Source organism: Octopus bimaculoides, chromosome 11, assembly GCF_046866305.1.
Source record: "Octopus bimaculoides isolate indiv1 chromosome 11, ASM4686630v1, whole genome shotgun sequence".
NCBI lineage: Eukaryota > Metazoa > Mollusca > Cephalopoda > Octopoda > Octopodidae > Octopus > Octopus bimaculoides.
Genome location: NC_142938.1, coordinates 50,516,688 through 50,536,687, shown reverse-complemented (window position 1 = coordinate 50,536,687; position 20,000 = coordinate 50,516,688). Strand labels below are relative to the sequence as shown.

At 36.9% G+C, this 20,000-nt stretch overlaps 1 protein-coding gene across 1 annotated transcript in view; it reads right to left on the bottom strand.

The window, feature by feature from the left end:
* Window positions 1–5,492: 5,492 nt before the first annotated feature.
* Window positions 5,493–20,000, bottom strand: part of LOC106880751 (protein YIPF6) — a 14,663-nt gene continuing 155 nt past the window's right edge. Inside the window, exons 2-7 of the mRNA XM_014930848.3 lie at window positions 12,440–12,550; window positions 11,775–11,853; window positions 10,926–10,968; window positions 8,540–8,671; window positions 7,162–7,319; window positions 5,493–6,226 (exon numbers count right to left, since the gene is read on the bottom strand). Of these exons, the coding sequence (XP_014786334.1) occupies window positions 6,111–6,226; window positions 7,162–7,319; window positions 8,540–8,671; window positions 10,926–10,968; window positions 11,775–11,853; window positions 12,440–12,550 (639 nt within the window). The 3' untranslated portion in view covers window positions 5,493–6,110. The remainder of the gene's footprint in view (window positions 6,227–7,161; window positions 7,320–8,539; window positions 8,672–10,925; window positions 10,969–11,774; window positions 11,854–12,439; window positions 12,551–20,000) is intronic.

Here is a 20,000-nt window from a genome sequence, read left to right as displayed (position 1 = left end):
ATGTACAAATATAATAATTATTATTATTACTATACTTGTGTTTCTTCTGACATTAAAATAGAAAAAAAATCGAGTTTGTTTGTAATTCTGGTAAGATATTTTCAGTTTATGGAGGTTTCGTTGCATATACACCTTCTCGACTTACGACGACCGAGTTCCGTTTCGACTGACAGGTCGTAAGTCGATCTGGTCATATGTAGGATTTATATTTTTCAACGTTATTTTCATTCAAACGCAACTGATGCTTGAATGTGACCGAATGAGAGACAGTGGCAGGAAGTGGATGCCTGCGTTGCCAGATGCTGTCATAGTTATCGTACGCGCTGATGCCCAACGTCCGAAAATCGATTTATTTATTTATATTTATTTAGTTTTTGTGGTCGTAAGTCGCAGAGGTGTACACAGAGAAAGATTCACACACACTCTCTCTTTCTCTCAAACATGGATTTACAATGACACACCCAAATACGTAATACTTGCTGTAAAATTCTAAGCATACATACTGACACACGCTATCATATTGTTACCCCGTCACACATATACTGTGACAAAATCACTTATAAAACAATTTTCCCTTCACTAAAGACCACACTTCAAACACACTTTAAAAGCACGTACTATGATATATGATAACCAAACGTTATCACAAAATACACACACCCACACGCACATATTTTCATTCACGTATATATACAGACTTATTGTATATATGTATCTACTTTCTGTTTGTTTGTACATTTATTGCTTTTCAACTGGAAAGCTACCTACCCTTGATTTTTATATATATATATATATATATATATACACACACACATACATATATATATACACACACACAAGCATGTACCCACTTACATACACACACACATATATATGTATACAAGTGTGCACCTACAAATATACATATGTCGTACATATACATACACAAGTGTATATACATACATACGTACATGCATGCATGCACGTATGTGTGTATAAAGGACTAGAAAGATTTATGTCCCCATATAACAAGAAGAATATAAATCACGAAACGTTTCGGAATTGTTGGATTTCAGTAAGGAAACACTTATTTTATCAAATGAACTCTAGAAGTGTAGTGGAGGCAATTTAGGTTAACTGAAACGGAGAGAGAGAGTGGGGGTGGTGAGAGAAAGCAGTTTTATTGATGAACTCAATACTGGTGCTCAGTTACAGACTACTCCGACTTTATTCATTTTCTGGTTGCATGGACTTTACCACTTAGGGTAGAGTTTCGCTTAGAGGGTCGCGCCCAGGTCCTCAGAGGATTGTAAAATGGTAGATAAAACTTCTTAATTAATGAAATTAGGGTTGTTTAAATCAACGGTTCTCAACCGGGAACCATATAAGATTTTGGGGATTCTACACAAGCAAAATAGTAAATTAGGGATCCACTGTAATATCTTAAGGGTCCATGAAACGTTTAGCTTTAAATGTATTGTAAGAAACAGTTATGTTTCTTTCTCTGACGTTTTCACAGGTTAATGTGTGAATAACAAAATAAGATTTCTGAAAGAAATATCTTTAAAGTTAGCATTTAAGCATCGAATGGTTACGGGCTTCCACCAGAATACAATAGTAACCAAAAGGGATCATAGGTAAAAAATGGTTGAGAACTACTGGTTTAAATTCTTATTGATCAGCATGATGAAGAATGAACTATCTCTGTATAATAGGGATAGAAATAACTATTCATTGGTTGATTATTCTAGTCAAGCTTTATAGTGTACAAAGAAAGGAGGAAAGAGTAAAACAGAGATACAAAGAAAGTTAACATCAGAGGTGCAGGATGAGAGCACATATTAGGCTTAGTAGCTGGCAATGAATAAATAAACACTTTGCACAAGTTGAGTATGAATCTTAGAGACAGAGGGCAAAGAGACGAGGGAGTATGTTCTTACACATATATACATCTATAGGCGCAGGCGAAGCTGTATGGTAAGAAGCTTGCTTCCTAAATATGTATACTTGGGTTCAGTCTTGCTGCGTGGCACCTTCAATAAGTGTCTTCCACAATAGCTCCAGCCTGAGTAAAGCCTTGTGAGAGTGTATTTGGTAGAGTGAAACTGAAAGCCCACCGTGACACGTAAAAGCACCCACTACACTCTCAGAGTGGTTGGCGTTAGGAAGGGCATCCAGCTGTAGAAACTCTGCCAAATCAGATTGGAGCCTGGTGTAGCCATCTGGTTTCACCAGTCCTCAGTCAAATCGTCCAACCCATGCTAGCATGGAAAGCGGACGTTAAACGATGATGATGATGATGTGCCCCTGTTGGGTTACAACCACTCCAAGTTGAAAATGTTGATGTGCACAGCAGCAAAGGAAAAAATACTATTTCAAACTTCATGCAATAAAATTCTTAAATAATACAGCTCTCTTGCCTTTGGTGTGACAACATAAACATGACCAAATGTTTCTTCTTTGAAGACGTTCAAATGGCCTTCAACTTGTTTTCCTCGCTTTCTTCTTTGCCATTCTTTGTTACTACTGTTCCAAGTGAAATACATGAGTACCTTAACATAAAGTAATGTTTTTACAAAGTCATCATTGATGCACAATGAAAAGAATTCTGTCAATGTAGTTCTTATATATCGTTCATTGACAGCCATATATATCCCCATTATTTCTGAGCAATATCTTTTGTTCATCTGGTAGATGAACTTTCAGTCTCACTATTGCAAGAGCTCTTTCATGAATTGAAAATCTTAAAATGGATACCATTGTTTCGGATGATCCATTAAACCTACCCATTACAGATTGACTAACTTCATTATCGTTGTTTATTTGAAAGGCAGTTTGGTCACTTTCTTTCAGCATGTACTTGATGACGTACTGAATTTACCTCAAAGAGGCAACGATTCCAATGTTGCAGCAGCATTTGAATGCCCTTAAAAGTGTTTCATTATAAGGTGCAACTTGTTTGTTGTTGTTTGTTTTACTATTCTTATGAGATTCAGCTCTTCCCATTGCAACAGATCTTCGTCAATAAAGAGATAGTCTCTGTCTTTCTGCCTTTTGATTAAGATGATAATAGAAAAGTAATTTTCTTCTTTAAGAAAAAAAAAAAAAAAAAAAAAAAAATCAAGTACCCATGATTCAAAAACTATCACATAAAAATATAGGGAGAATTTCTATCTTTCAGTCCACGGTACGTCGAAAGTTGTATAAATGATTAAGAGAAGAAAAAAGAAAGCAAGGAAAAAGGACGGATGGCGGTAGCTGCAACAACTCTTTGAAGTGACAACACATTCAAGTAGAGTTTTTTTCTTTCCTTAAAGGAGGAAATGACTATTTTATTTGTAATCTTTATCATCTTAATCAAATGGCAGGAAAACAAACTGAGTTTTAGTGTAATATAGATGTGTGTGTGTGCGCGAATCTTTGTGTTTGCCCTCATCACCACTTGACAACTGGTTTTGGTTTATTTACACCCCCATAACTTAGCGGTTTAGCAAAAGGCAGCCAATAGGATAAGTACCAGGTTTAAAATAATGCTTTCTACTATAGGCACAAGGCCAGTAATTTTAGGGGAGAATGTAATTTGATTACATCAACCCCAGTACTTGTTTCGTACTTTGTTTTAATGACCTTGAAAGGGTGAAAGGCAAAATTGACCCCAGTAGAATTGGAACTCAGAATGTAAAGAGTCAGAAGAAAAGCTACTATGCATTTCTTGTCCAATGCAGTATGATTCTGCTAGCTTGCCATCTTAATAAGAACCCTTTTTACTAAAAGCACAAGGCCAGAAATTTTGCAGGAGGAACTAGTCAATTATATCGACCCCCAGTATGCCACTGGTACTTATTTCATCAACCCCAAAAGGATGAAAGGCAAAGTTGACAGTTGAATTTGAACTCAGAATGTAAAGGTAGACAAAATGCCACTAAGCATTTTGTCTGGCATGCTAATGATTATACCAGAATGCCACTGCCTTAATAATCCTTTCTATTAAAGGCACAAGGCCTGAAGTTTTGAGGGAGGGGGCTAGCAAATTACATCGATCCCAGTGTTTCACTAGTTCTTAAATTTACTTGTCCTGAAAGGATGAAAGGCAAAGTTGACCTTGGCAGAATTTGAACTCAGAACGTCAAGATAGACAAAATGCCGCTAAGCATTTTGCCCGGTGTGCTAACAGTTCTGCCAAACTTGCTGCCTTCTTAATAATAACAACAATGTGCTGTATCTACCACAAATGTAAGATTAATGTAACAAGGATGGGAGTGGGGTTCAGAAGATTGTTGAATAAATTGAAGCTAAAACATAAGAAGCAATGTTTTTTTATTGACCTAAAGGAAAGGAAAGGAAAGGAAAGTTTGGTACCAGTGAGTACTGAACTCACAACAAGGCACAGAGATTTTCACAGGAAAGGATCTAGTTTGGTTTGGTTCAAAGTTATAAGTAACAGATCTGCCATCTTTAAAATGATTATTTCTTTTACTATAGTAAAGTAGGACAGATGTAATCATGATTTAAGAAGAAATTGTAGTTATGTCTTTTCCAATGAGCAGTTGTGAGGTTCATGCCTTTTTCAATAATAATAATACTGATGATGATAATTGATACAAATTTTGGCATATGGCCATCAACTTTAGGTACTTATTTGATTGACTCTGAAAAGATGGAAGGCAAAGTTGACCTCAACAGTACTTGAACTCAGAATGTAAGGCAGAAAGAAATGCTGCTAAGCATTTTGTTCAGTGCACTAATGATTCATTCTGTCAAGTTACTGTCTCATAAACATTAATAATAGTAATTCTTCTTATTACAGGCACAAGACCTGAAATTCACAGGAAGAGGACAGTTGATTGCATTGGCCTCAATATTCAACTGATACTTTATTTATATTGGCCCCCCAAAAAAGGTGAAAGGTAAAGTTGATCTTAGTGGAATTTGAACTGGGAATAGAAAGAGTCAGAAGAAATGTAGCTAAACATTTTGTTTGACCCTCTAACAATTCTGCCAGTTTTCTTCCTTGTTGATAATATAGTAAAATAAAACTAATCAATTTGAGTATGTTCTATCCTAATTAGCTGATCAAATAAACCAAATGAAAGTGACGTGAAGAGATTGAATCCAAGGAAACTGGTGCTTCCTATACCTGGATAACCATTAGTTTACAGAAGAATTTGAGAAGTTCTAACTGTTGTGAGAAGAGGTGCAACAAATGGTGTGTTGGCCTTATTTTTGTTCTAGCAAGCAACCACAGTGATAATAGTTTCTCAAGGTTCTTTACTTTCAGATGAACAGCAAAAAGGGTTGAAATGTTAGACTTGTCAAGCTTCACAGCAGCTGAAATTACTGTTCCTATGGGAACTATCAAATGAAAATGAGCTGAATTTGTAATGCCCCTTCCTCTACCATTACCAAATATACAGAATATATAGTGTAGGCACACATATATATGTGTGTGTGGGTATATATTCTTTTTAATAATCCAATACAATTAAAATATATGAAATAAATATTAAAAGATAAACAATTAATCATTTATATACATTTGCAGTTATATATACAATATTTATATATATATGTTATAGATATATATATAGTTAAAGAAGATAAATAGTAAATTATATATTATTACATATATAAATATTTTATATATATATAGTGCATTATACATGTGTGTGTATGTGTTACATATATTATACCAACACATGTATGTATGTTATATTTCATATTTATGTTTTATATGTATATAAGATGGAATGGTTTTGAGCAGTAATACATGACCATAGAAGTTCAGGCATTCCTATGTTACAAAAGTCAGGCCCCAGAACAATGTTTGTTATGTTTACACATAATAAACTATATATAAGAAGTCAGTTGTATGCTTTGAGTAAAAAAAACAAAAACATGATACCAAAATCTCCCAGGCTCTTACATGCAACTGACAGAAATATTGAACATTTTGGATCAATATTTAGGCATAGGCTCTTGTTCTTTTCCAGACCAGTATGACACCGGTGAGAAGAAACACAGATGCGACACATAATATTAATATTCCTGATGTCAAAGGATGATGAAGCATTGTCAGTAAAATAGTCTCTGTTTGTGTGTGATTCTCTCAGAAGTAGTAGTTGTAGTATCCATTAGCTTGTGTGTGAAATAGCCAACCAGCTGATGATAAAGTAAAACAGAAATATGGGGTACATGGCAAGTACTTTCCTCCTGTGTGATTGGATATCTCCCAGGAAGGCAGTGGCAGCTGAAAAGACAAAGAGAAATATAAATATCTAGCTGTAAAAAAAAAACATGCCAAAGTAGACTTCGCCAGTGCTGGTGCCACATAAAAGGCACCCAGTCCACATTGTAAAGTGGTTGGCATTAGGAAGTTAATGATTTTATTCAACATATTCCCCTCTCGAATTCACACATTTATTACAGCGCTCCTTTAGTTTTTCTAAGCCCTGTAAAAAGAATTCTGAAGGTTGGGCGATATCCTTAAAGTCAGGAACTTTTCAGCACCTCCTTGTATGTGTGCTGAAAGATTAACCCTTTCATTAGGAAGAGCATCCAGTCATAAAAATCATACCAAAACAGACCTTGCCAGTGCTGTAGCCATGTGCAACGCACCGAGTCCAATCTATAGAGTGGTTGGCATTAGGAAAGGCATCCAGCCATAAAAGTCATTTCAAAACGGAGTGGACTTGGTGAAGTCCTCTGGCTTGCCAGCTCCTCAAGCCATCCAACCCATGCCAGCATGGAAAATGGATGTTAAATGATGATGATATATGACAGAAAATGAACAAGAAATCTCAAAGGAAGAATATAACATATAAATTTAAAATGTATGATTAAAAGGCATTCACCATCAGATGGTGAATGCCATCAGTTGACTGATGAATTTAAAGGAAAGATTTACCGAGTGTTGCATACTACATGTAGTTAAAAAAATTGTATTTTCTTCTCTGAAGGGGTAGTGGTTTTCTACAGCTGAATGTTGTGCATATAGTTAGTAAAGCATAAAGCAGAAGTGACACCTGTTGTCAGCCAGAAGGACTGTGGCCAGCAGGGCACAACACAGAAGCTATAATAGATTTCCATTGTTGACCATATATTCAGTCAGTGATGCAATGCCCTAATTTCAGATATTTCCTGTTTAAAAACAAATACAAATAATTAAAAGATGAAAGAACTTACCAAATGTAGACCATCCGAAGGAAAGGAAAATAATACAAAAGCGAACGATGAAGAGAGCTGTCGTCTGATGAGCAAGGAGAATCAAGCGGCAAATTGTAAGTGCAATGGCAAGTGGTGTGACACAGTAGCCAAGAACACACACACTTTGGAAGAATGAACTGAAAGAAATCAAGAAGATGATGTCATATCAATAAGCTATCTTTCCAATAACTCCATTAACATAATTGAATAGGATAACAGGTTATACTGCCATAGGACCACTTCATCCACTTGCAAAACCTCTGTGATCGCTTCAGACTGGTCAGCATGGCAGCTCACGAACCCATTGGCACTGGACAGCGACCCATCAGTGATGAGATGGTATGACGTTGACTAGCTGCCAACAACCTGTGTTACCATTGTCTTGCTTGAGGGCCTGTCCTCACCACTTGCCACCGTCAGGCATGACTTCAATGGGTTACACAGCACCGACATTGGTGGTATCAACAATGGAGGCCGATAGTCTTCTCTGACGAGAGCCAGTACTGCATTTCCACTTTGGATGGCAGAGTGAAGGTGTGGCATAGGAGGGGTGAACACTGCAGAGATGTATGGGGTGGCCAAAGCATCATGTTTGAGGTGCTATAGGCCTGAATCAGAGAATTGGTCACCATGTGTTCCAAAATGTTGGCACAGGCAGAAAGAATGGCATCACAGCACAGCACTACATTAGCCAAATCCTAAGAGCTCACATCGTGCCTTTTCTTCACATGTCACCATAGCCATGTGTTCCAGCAGTACAATGCTCCCTCCCACACAGCCAGGGTCACCATGGACTCCCAGCATCAGAACCATGCTGTGACTGGCTCTCAGCCTGAATTTGAACCCTATTGAACACCTGTGGGATGAAATCCAGAGACAACTGAGCCAGGTGGTCCCAAGGCCAGCAACTCGTGTGGAACTGGAGGCAATTTTCCTCAGGGTATGGATACAGGTGCCAATGGCTTTTGTGAGCTGCCTCATCTACTGCATGTATCGACGATGTATGGCCGTTTTGAACACGCAGGGAGGGTATACATCATATTGAACATGTCATGCCCTACAATCTCAATGTGCTGGATCAGCCCACTACCAGAACACATGACGACTCATAGACTGTGGTCAAAGTGCATCTAAGAAATTGACTTTATCAGATTTATCAAAATTTATCTCTGACATAATGAAATTAAAACATATTTCAGTCATACACATCTCTTGTTTCTTTTGTGGTTCAGTGTAGTTAAATTTACCATGCTTGTGTTTCTACTAAGTAGGTTTACATATATGTATACATTTTCACTAAAATCTACATACACACCACAGACTCATATAAATGCAATATATACAATATAATACTTACATATTTCCACCAAGTAATTTAGAATTTAGAGTTACAACTACAGATCCAACCCAAAATATGACAAACACCTCAGAAAATTCTGGTCCACCAGATAACTGCTGGTCAAGGTGTTGTGGTGAACTCTGAAGCATCCTGAAATGAAATATACATATGAACAAAGTCTTCTTTTATGCTAATGATTGTTTATTTATTCGTTTAATAATCAATTAAAATTTTCTGTTAATTATTGCATCGTGCTGTCACATTTATTTCAATCTTGGTGTTACATGTTTCAATAGTGGGCGCACATTTATGGCTGTGCTCCCCAACCACATACATTCAAGTCCTGTCCCACTGTGTGGCACCTTGGTCAAGTCTCTTCTACTATAGCGACAGGTTGACCAAAGTCTTGTGAGTGGATTTTGTAGACGGAAACTGATAGGAAGGCCAACATGGTGTTGGTGTGTGTGTGTGTGTGTGTGTTTGTGTCCTTGTCTTGACACTGTGTGATAGTTATGAATGAGTGGCATTATCATACAGTTTGTGTTATTCATTCCCAACATTCTACTAAAACATGTCTAGCCATGGGGATGCATTACCTTGCTAGGAAATAGGTGAGGATTGGTTATAGGGAGGGGAATCCAGTCAGAGAAAAACTGTCTCAATAAACTCCATCAAGCCCATGCATGTATGGAAGAGTGGACATTTAAATAATGATAATGATTTAAATTGGGTAGGGGGCTCTGAAAGGGGTTTCAAGGAGTAGCGTCCCAGCCTTCTTGAGTTAGTTTTCTACCACATTTCTTAAAAATTGTGGTAGAAGCCTTGGTCTTGGGACCACACATGTCTAGAAAATGAGGTTGGGGGTAAGCAAGGGCATGCTCCCCGTAGAAAATCCAGCTCCAAAAAAGCCTCATAATAGCAAAGGAGAATGGGCACCAACCAGCCTGAAGGTTGGTGTGGGCTGCATCTGCCTACTGTGGTTGCTATGACATTGAGGTAGATCTGGTCATCCCTGTTAACATGGACAAAACATGGATTTAAAAAACTGGATGATGATGATGATGATTATATTGTTACCATTATTTCAATTCTGCCGTTACACTTATTCCAAACTTGATGCTACACATATTTTAACATTAGTGTTGCATGTATTCTAATACTATGGTGTATCAATTTTCATGTTACAAGTAATTCAATTATGAAGTTGACCTTATTTTTATATTGTATATCATATCACTGCTTTTCATTAGCATCATAACATCCACTTTCCTATGCTTACACTGGTTGAACAGAATTTGCTGAGGAAGATTTTCTATGGACAGATGCCTTTTCTGTCACCATTATCTTGTTTCCAAGCAAGATAATGCTCCTCCTCCTAGACCGCATGGAAGACTAGTCCTAACTGTGAAGAATAGAAGTGGCTCTGTGATTTGGGCAGCCATATAATGGAATTTTCCTGGTCCTTTTATTGTTCTATGAAATAGAGTTAAAATTAAGCATTGTCAGAGTATTTTGACAGAACAGGACCATCTTATAATTGATGATGGCAGTACAATAGTCTAGGATAATAACGAGCTGATTCACACAGATAATCTTATTCAAAATTGATAAAAAGTGCAGGAAAGTGAAGTAACAGTACATTTTGGAACAGTGAGAAGAAACACTTCCCTCTGACATTGTTGCTGAAAGAGCTAAAGCAGGTTTTCCTGGAAGAATAGCACAAAATCCCTCAAACAACTGTTTAGAACCTCACTCTATTAAAATTGTGACTGATGCCAAAGGTGGACCAATGCCATATTAAATAATAAAACAACCATTTCATTATTTTGTTCTACAATAGTGTATGTATACAAATACACTCACCTACAGATATACAGACATTTACAAACATATATATATACACACATGTAGACGTATAGACACACTCACACCTGCAAATATATATATATATATGTTGCCAGTGCCCCTGGACTGGCTTGTGCGGGTGGCACATAAAAGACACCATTTCGAGCGTGGCCGTTTTCGTGTGGGTGACACGTAAAAGCACCCACTACACTCTCTGAGTGGTTGGCGTTAGGAAGGGCATCCAGCTGTAGAAACTCTGCCAAATTAGATTGGAGCCTGGTGTTGCCATCCGGTTTCACCAGTCCTCAGTCAAACCGTCCAACCCATGCTAGCATGGAAAGCGGACGTTAAACGATGATGATGATATATATATATACACATATATGCATACAGACACACGAATGTACAAGAAAAACACAATGCATACAGATGTACTAGCATACATACACTACACAAATACATAAAAAAAGTACAGACACACATATACAAACATATATATATATATACATCATTGGAAAAGTTTAGGTTTTATCATAAATAGGAGTTCAAGCATACTTACAAAGCCAAGAACACACATAAAATGAGAGGACCCCACAAATCCCCTGCAATTAGAAACAAAAATTATAGTGATTAATTAATCAATAGATCAATTGGAAGTTCCAGAAAAAGAAAATAACCATTATGACAAATGACTCATGGAAATAAAGTTTACAGTCATTAATTTTAAGATTAATTAGAATTTAGGGATAAAGAGACTGATAATTTTCATAATGATTAATGACTCAAGGAAACAGAAATTACAGAGTTTAATTGTAAGATTGATTTGAAAAAGTTTAATTTAGGTGCAAGCATGGTTGTATAGTTGAGTAGCTAGTTCATTTCCCAACCACAGGGTTTCAGGTTCAGTCCCACTACTTTGCACCTTGTGAGTGGATCTAGCAAGTAGAAACTGAAAGAAGCCTGTCATACATACATACATGTGTGTCGCTCTGTGCAGACATCATGCAATGGTCGTTAGTGAGTGACCCCCTCGTACAAACAGGGTCATTTGTTTTCAGTCTTTTGTGAAAACGTGACTGGCCAAGTGGAAATATTACCCTACTGTGAAAATTGTGAGGGTTGGCAACAGGAAGGGCATCTGGCCATAGAAAATCTGCTGCAATGAATCATGTCTGACCCATGCATGCATTGAAAAGCGAACATTAAAACGATGATAATAAAAACAATTACAATAATATTTATGACTAATGATTCATGGAAAGAATCAAGAGTGATAGACAAACTGTAAGATTCGACTAATGACTCATAGCAATGGAATTTTCAGTGATTAATGGTAAGATGAATTAGAATTTGAGGATGAAGTGAATGACGGTTATAATGATGACTAATGATGGATGGAAATACTTACATTCTCGTAGCAAGACAGTACTCTGTTTTGGATAGAGAACATGGAAGAATTTAACTCCTACAGCTCTCAGGTCACGAAGCTGAAATATGGAAGGAGATTATTGACAAATACAGACAGATAATCTAGAGATTCATATATAATGTTGACATCGATATAAAGCTACCATATATATATATATATATATATATATATATATATATATATATATATATATATATATATATATATATATATATCATCATCATCGTTTAACGTCTGCTTTCCATGCTAGCATGGGTTGGACGATTTGACTGAGGACTGGTGAAACCAGATGGCTACACCAGGCTCCAATCTGATTTGGCAGATATATATATATATATATATATATATATATATATATAATACTGACATACACAAATGTAATATTGGAAATATAAACGTCTATAAACGTTGATGACTATATAGATATATAATGTTGACAAATATATAGACATAGAAAACTAACAAACGTATCAATATATGATGCTGAATATTATATGGATAAATATAAAATTAGAGGTGTTATAAATATCATTCACTTCACATCTGATGGTGTGTTCAACAAATATTCGGTAATAAATAATTTCCAACGCTCAACTGGAAACAAAAAAACACATCACACATACGAGTAACAAAAGCAAACTCACCACAGTGTCTTTTACTGGCTCATCTAAGGTAGATAACTCATCATCGTTCCCGTCACCGGCTGTTAAAGGTACAGTCATGTCCCCTTCCAAAGGTACATCGTTGAGATCATCCTGAAAGGATAAATTAGCAGGACATTTTAATGCTGATTTCAAAACTTGGCATAAAGCCAGCAAGTTCAGGGGAGGAGGTAAGTGCTCAACTGGTACTTATTTCATCGACGCCGAAAGGATAAAAGGCAAAGTCAACCTCGGAGGAATTTGAACTCAGAACATAAAGACAAAAGAAATGCCGCGAAGAATTTTGCCCAGTGTGCTAACGATTCTGCCAGCTCGCTGCCTTAATAGGACTTTTAAATATCAAACATCAGACTAACAGTAAATTCGGTAATGCTAACTACTGTTGAATATTCAAACCTTTTTCTACAAAGATCACAAGAGGAAATGAAAGTAGTTCCAACAGAGGACCGAAATCCTATTAGGGACTGCAATGTACCACTCACTTAGGTGTCTTAGTCCTACAATAACAACTTTTTCGTAGCCATGTGCGAGAACTTTCTCAGCAACAGCATACAACACAACGATCAAGTTAATATAAATAATAACCCACACATTCCAACATCCTCTGGCAAATTAATTTCTCTCTCTCTCTGTCTGACTATCTCTCTTTCCTTTTCCTCCTGAGGTAGCCAAGTATCTCCTCTATAATCGACCTATCTCTATTCCTCTATTATAGTCTAACCTCTCACCTGGCACAAAGACGTTTCCCTCGGTCCCACTTCCTCTTCCAGCTGAGAGGCCTTTGTCTCACAAGTTACATGGCAACCCCACTGGTGTTGGTATCAGGTAAAAAGCACCAATGCTGGTGCCACACAAAAACACCCAATATACTCTGTAAAGTGGTTGGCATTAGTAAAGGCATCAAACTGTAAAAACTGTGCTAAAGCAGGAAATGGGTCTTGGTGCAGCTGTCTGGCTTGCTAGCTCCTATCAAACTGTCCAACCTATGCCAGCATGGAAGACAGACGTTAAAGGAATAAAAAAAAAAAAAACTCATGAAATGACAGTCAGTGTAAAAATGATGTAGTATGTGTCAGGCAGTAAGACCAGGGAACTAATAAGTCCAAGTTTTCATCTATTTTAGGTTACTTTAACCAGCTAATATTACAGAAGTAATATTCAATATATGGAGGCGCAATGGCCCAGTGGTTAGGGCAGTGGACTCGCAGTTGGAGGATCGCGGTTTCGATTCCCAGACTGAGCGTTGTGTGTGTTTATTGAGTGAAAACACCTAAAGCTCCACGAGGCTCCGGCAGGGGGTGTTGGCGACCCCTGTTGTACTCTTTCGTCCCAACTTTCTCTCACTGTTTCTTGAGTAACGCTGCGATGGACTGGCGTCCCGTCCAGCTGGGGGGAACACATACACCATAGAAACCGGGAAACCGGGCCCAAGAGCCTGGCTAGGCTTGAAAAGGGCGCATAGATAGAATATTCAAGGTAACTCTATTGTGAAGTAATATACAAGGTACCACTATGATAAAGATACACTGAGTAAGTTTTATGAATGTCTGAAATGATACAATACTCCAATATTGAGTTAATGGTGACATCTGCAAGAGACAATATGATTAAGTGAATGGTGACATTTGTAGTAATCAATATGATTGTGTAAATGGTGTTATTTTTAGGACTCAGTCTAGCTTGCTATCTGCTTAAGTCATATGATTCATGTTAAGAAACACAGCTGTCTACTGTTTGATGTGTGTGTGTGAGTGTAACTTTTATCTTTTACTTGTTTCAGTCATTAGACTGCGGCCATGCTGGGGCATCACCTTGAACAATATTTCTTTCTTTTTATAGTTGAATGAATGGACCCCAGTACTTATTTTTGTTAAGCCTGGTACTTATCTATTATTCTCTTTTGCTGAAATACAAAGTTACAGGGACATAAACACACCAATGTCTATTGTCGAGCAATCAAACACAAACATCATATATATATATGATGGCCTTCTTCCAGTTTCCGTCTCCCAAATCCACTTACAAGGCTTTGATTGGCCCGGGGCTGCAGTAGAAGACATTTGCCTAAGGTGCCACATAGTGGGATTGAACCTGGAACCATGTGGTTGGGAAACAAGCTTCTTACCACACAGCCACACGTGCATCATATATATCAACTAGCTGAATAGCCCATCGTTGCTGGGCAATTTTTATAATAGAATGTCTTATATAAATTTTTGTTTATGCCATGTCAGACCATGTCTTTCCTGACAGAGAAGCCTCTTGATCAGGACAGATTTGTGCAATTTTTCCCCAAAAAACTTCCTTGAGGATGTTTTTCCTTTTTAAATTATTTACATGTCTGTTCGACCGTGTCACAAACTTCAGATGTTCTTACAACTTTGGTCACCGTAATGCTTTGCTTTTATTTGTTTAATAAAAATTCCAGCTTGTAATGGTTTTGCCAACTTCCAAATCCTGTTTCCTGATTGGATAAAATTAATTAAACTTTAAACGTCAGTAACATTTTTCTGCAATAAATGAATAGCAAAATCGGATTTAACATGGAAAATTATTTGAATATACCAAATTTGAAAAGTTTGATGGAATTTTAAAATCTCACAATGTGACAGCAACAGGGAAGACCCTACAAAAGTAGAGACAGACATACACACATTTACAAATGTGACATACACACATACATACATTTACAAACGTATACAGTTTAAGTATATGTATGTATGTGTGTGTCTGTGTGTGAGTATTTCTTTGCGATGGTCAGCAGAAAAGCTACCTACACACTCTCTCTTCGATGTTTTAAAAATTACTTATGTGCATATGTGTGTGTGTGTGTATTTATGAAAGCACGTGTATATGACAGCTGTATTAACGCTTCATCCCACTGCAGCTCCATATTTGTCGCTGTTCTCCATTTCCCTGATGTCAGTCACACTCACTCTGCCACATTTCCCTCACACTAATACTCTTTGCACCTTTTTCATCGTATAATTTGCCCAACCCCACTAGTCCAAATAGTTACATATATATATATACACACACACACAAACATGATAGCACATATTTCTTTCACACTCTTAATTAACTGCAATAAAACCTTGTGCTGTACAATGAAATGAATGTTGTTTATGATAGTATATTACTGAGATTAGGAATATATTATGAATGAGATGCTAGCCATTTAAAATAACCAGGCACAGATGTCAGTGACATGTAAAAGACACCCAGTACACTCTGTGGAGTAGTTGGCAAGAGGAAGGGCATTCAATCTGTAGAAACCAGGGCAAAACTGAAATCCAATTAGCCTATTATTGAAATGGGTGTTAGTTTAGCATGTATGCTAAGTTTTGTGAAGATTGGCTTGCTGGTTTAAGTAGCAAGATGGTAACAAACAGAAAGACAGAAATTGCCATTTATACATAAGATGTTTGTTTTTATGATCAGTTATAATAAAAAACAATCTTACATTAATCTTATGAGTTACTCTATACTTTTGAAGAGTACTAGTTTATCATTCTTAAACAAAAATGTTGTTGACAGTAACTTTGAAGTTTAGATCAGCTAAGCTATCATCAGGCTGTGATGCATTGGAGCCCTTATACAATCTCTTTTGAGCAAAAATCATCTTTGGGTATGTGGGTTTGAGTGGCATGGAAATTAGGTTTTTATGATTGGTTGCTATGGAGAGGTGTTTTGAAAGAATTATATAGGTGCAGGCATGGCTGTGCAGTAAAAAGCTTGTATCCCAACTGCATGGTTCTGGGTTCAGCCCTACTGAATGGCACCTTGGGACAAGTGTCAGTTTCTGTCTAATGCAACCATTCAAAAGGTATTAGTTGACCTGGAACTCTAGTAGAAGACACTGAAGGTACCACATAGTGGGATTGAACCAAAGAGCACATAGTTGGGAAGCAAGGTTCTAAATCATACAGCCACACATGCATATCAACAAGATAAACAAATAATTCCTTAAGATTATAGAACCACTTCTAACTCTAATAACTATCCGACTTGCTTTTTAGAAAGTGTTCTCTTCAAATTAAGATTGGTTCCTTGTGAGCGATTTTAACAGCTATTCTACCTTGAATTGTGTTTTCTTTAATTCTATTCCCTCACCCCATGATAAAGTTGTTAAAATATCACTAGAGGAGTAAAGGTAACAAGTGAATATATACATATATATATATTTATATCTTTCTCACAGAGGATTGGTAAGAACTCAAAAAGTTAGTCATCACTGTGTGTGTGTGTGTATATATATATATATAATTGATGATGGAAAAGTAAAGCAAATTTAGTATGAATCTTAATTCAGAACAACAATTGTTTCAACCCATCCTGCAGCTGCCCCTTAGGGGTAGTATATTGTGCATCTAGTTGTGTTGCATCAATCTGTGTAGGGTGTGTCACTTCAAGTGCTTGGTGTGAAAAAAAAGGATACCCTCACAAGATATTTTTACACCAAGCACCTGAAGTAACATAGCCTGCACTGATTGATGCAAGACAACTAAATGCACAATATCTTACCCCTAGGGGACAACTGCTGGATGGGTCAAAACGATCGTCATGCTGAATAAAGATTAATACTAAATCCATCTTCCGTTCTTACAATTATAAACTCAACAAACACTTCAGATTTCCTGACATAGATCCATTGAAAATTGTATCATAACTGTGGATGACATCAGGTAGCCCAAATAGAGAATGTGCTTTAATACTAATAGACATATAACCAAAGTCCAAATAGTTATATATATATATATATATATATACATATACACACACACACACAAACATGATAGCACATATTTCTTTCACACTCTTAATTAACTGCAATAAAACCTTGTGCTGTACAACAAAATGTATGTTGTTTATGAAGGTATATTACTGAGATTAGGAATATATTGTGAATGAGATGCTAGCCATTTAAAATAACCAGGCACAGGTTGTCAGTGACATGTAAAAGACACCCGGTACACTCTGTGGAGTAGTTGGCATTAGAAAACCAGGGAAAAACAGACTGGAGCCTGGTGCAGCTCACCAGCTTACCGTCTCTGGTCAAACTATCTAACTTATGAAAGCATGGGAAATGGATGTTAAATTATGATGAGGTGTGGTTGTGTGGTTAGTGAGTTAGCTTCCCAACCATATGGTTTTGGGTTCAGTCTTGCAGCATGGCACCTTAAGTAAGTGTCTTCTAATATAGCTCCATGCCAACTGATGATGATGAAGCAACTTGCCATGTAATAGTCAAGAAGGGCACCCACACACACTTCATGGATTTGCTATAAAAGGTAATTAAATTTTCCTGTATATAATTAACCACTTCAAAATTGGAGTGAATGTGTTTGGTGAAATGCTGGAATAGCAGTTTTGCAGAATAAGGAATAAGTTAGAATAAAGTTAGGATTAAATAAACTAATAATAATAATCCTTTCTACTATAGGTACAAGGCCTGAAATTTTGGGAGAGGGGACTAACCGATTACATCAACCCATGTGCATAACTGGTACTTATTTCATCGAACCCCAAAAGGATGAAAAGCAAAGTTGACCTCATAAAATGAAATCTTGGCACAGCAAATTCAGTGGAGGGGAAGTAAGTTGATTATATCAACCCCTTGCGATCGACCCCCAAAAGGATGAAAAGCAAAGTTGACCTCATAAAATGAAATCTTGGCACAGCAAATTTAGTGGAGGGAAAGTAAGTTGATTATATCAACCCCTTGCGATCGACCCCCAAAAGGATGAAAAGCAAAGTTGACCTCATAAAATGAAATCTTGGCACAGCAAATTCAGTGGAGGGGAAGTAAGTTGATTATATCAACCCCTTGCGTTCAAATGGTACTTATTTTCTTCAAAAGGATGAAAGGCAAAATTGACCTTGGTGGAATTTGAACTCAGATAATAAAGATGGACAAAATGCCACTAAGCATTTTGTCCAGCATGCTAATGATTCTGCCAGCTTGCCACCTTAATAATAATAATACTTTCTACTATAAGCACAAGGCCTGAAATTTAGGGAGAGGGTGTAATCAATTACATTAATCCCAGTGCTCAACTAGTACTTATTTTATTGACGCTGAATGAATGAAAGGCAAAGCCAGCCTTGGCAGAATTTGAACTCAGAATATAAATACAAATGAAATGCTACTAAACATTTTGTCTGGCATGTTAACAATTTTGCCAGCACACCGCCTTAATAATAATAATAATGGTTTCAAATTTTGCCACAAGGCCATCAATTTCGTAGAAAGGGACTAGTTAATTACATCAACTCCAGTACTCAACTGGTACTTATAAAAAGGATGAAAGGTAAAGCCAAACTCAGCAGAATTTGACCTCAGAATGTAAGACGAAATGCCACGAAGCACTTTGCCAGGCATACTAACGGTTCTGCCAGCTAATATGTTTCTTATATAGATATTTTGTTGAAATTTTGTTGGGCGGGTTAAATAAATCTAGCACTTAACGGGCATTTATTTTATCAATTCCAGAGAGATAAAAGTCTAAATTGGTCCAAGAGAAATTTCAACTTGGACGTAAAGTGCACGAACAACTATAAGGCATTTCGTCCAATCTACCAATTCCATATAATAAGTAATGAAAAGAGAACAAATTAAATGCACTTGTAATCAAGCTTGCGACAGGCTGAGGTGACATTTTAAGTAAACTGAAACTAGTACCAGTTGTATAAACAACGTTTACGATGAATTGCCAGATGCATTAGAGGAATATTTCTCAAAGCGGAGTGCATGCTGGACTGATGAGGTGTGGCAATACTTTTGTAGAAGGTGGATTAAACAAGTAAACAAAACTTACAGTAAAGTTTTGATTAAAACTTCTATTGAATAACATAGTAGATGTCATATACTTTGCTCAAGGTTCGGGTTGGAGTGTACGAAGCGGTGTATCGGACAAAAAAAAAAAAAAAATGTTGAGAAACACTGCATTGGAGTGTAGGACAAAATACGTCGCGATATTTATACTAACTCTCTATGATCTGAGTGTGGGTGGCAAACTTACTACGTCGTCTGGTTTAGCACCATCACCTAGTCTTCGGGTGTCTTTAATAGATTTCACTCTTTTGCAAGCACCAGATCCCCGGGTTGTGAACTTTCTCCCTTCCTACTAGAGTCTTAGTGTGTGGGAATTTTATCGGCACTGTCGTTCCTTCACTCTTTGAGTAAGCGATAGGAGAAAATGTATGAACAAGGATTAAAAAAAAAACCGTAATTTTAGGGGTGTCTTACGTTACATACACAGTATCCCAAACAATTAGGTCCATTTTATTAAGTATTTCAGTCATATATATATATGGTGATGTTTCGTCTTTGGTAGCACTAAAGACGAAACATCTCTCTGTCTGTCTTTCTCTACATATAAGAAATCCCTGTAGCGAGCTGTTAGTTAAAAGTTTACGACTATAGCAGTCAACCAACAGCCATTAGTTAACTCATAAAAAGAACATAACTAAACGACAGTCTGAACAGGAAGGAGAAACTTTTTTTTGCTAAATTAGTCCATTTTAGTGTGGCTAATTAACT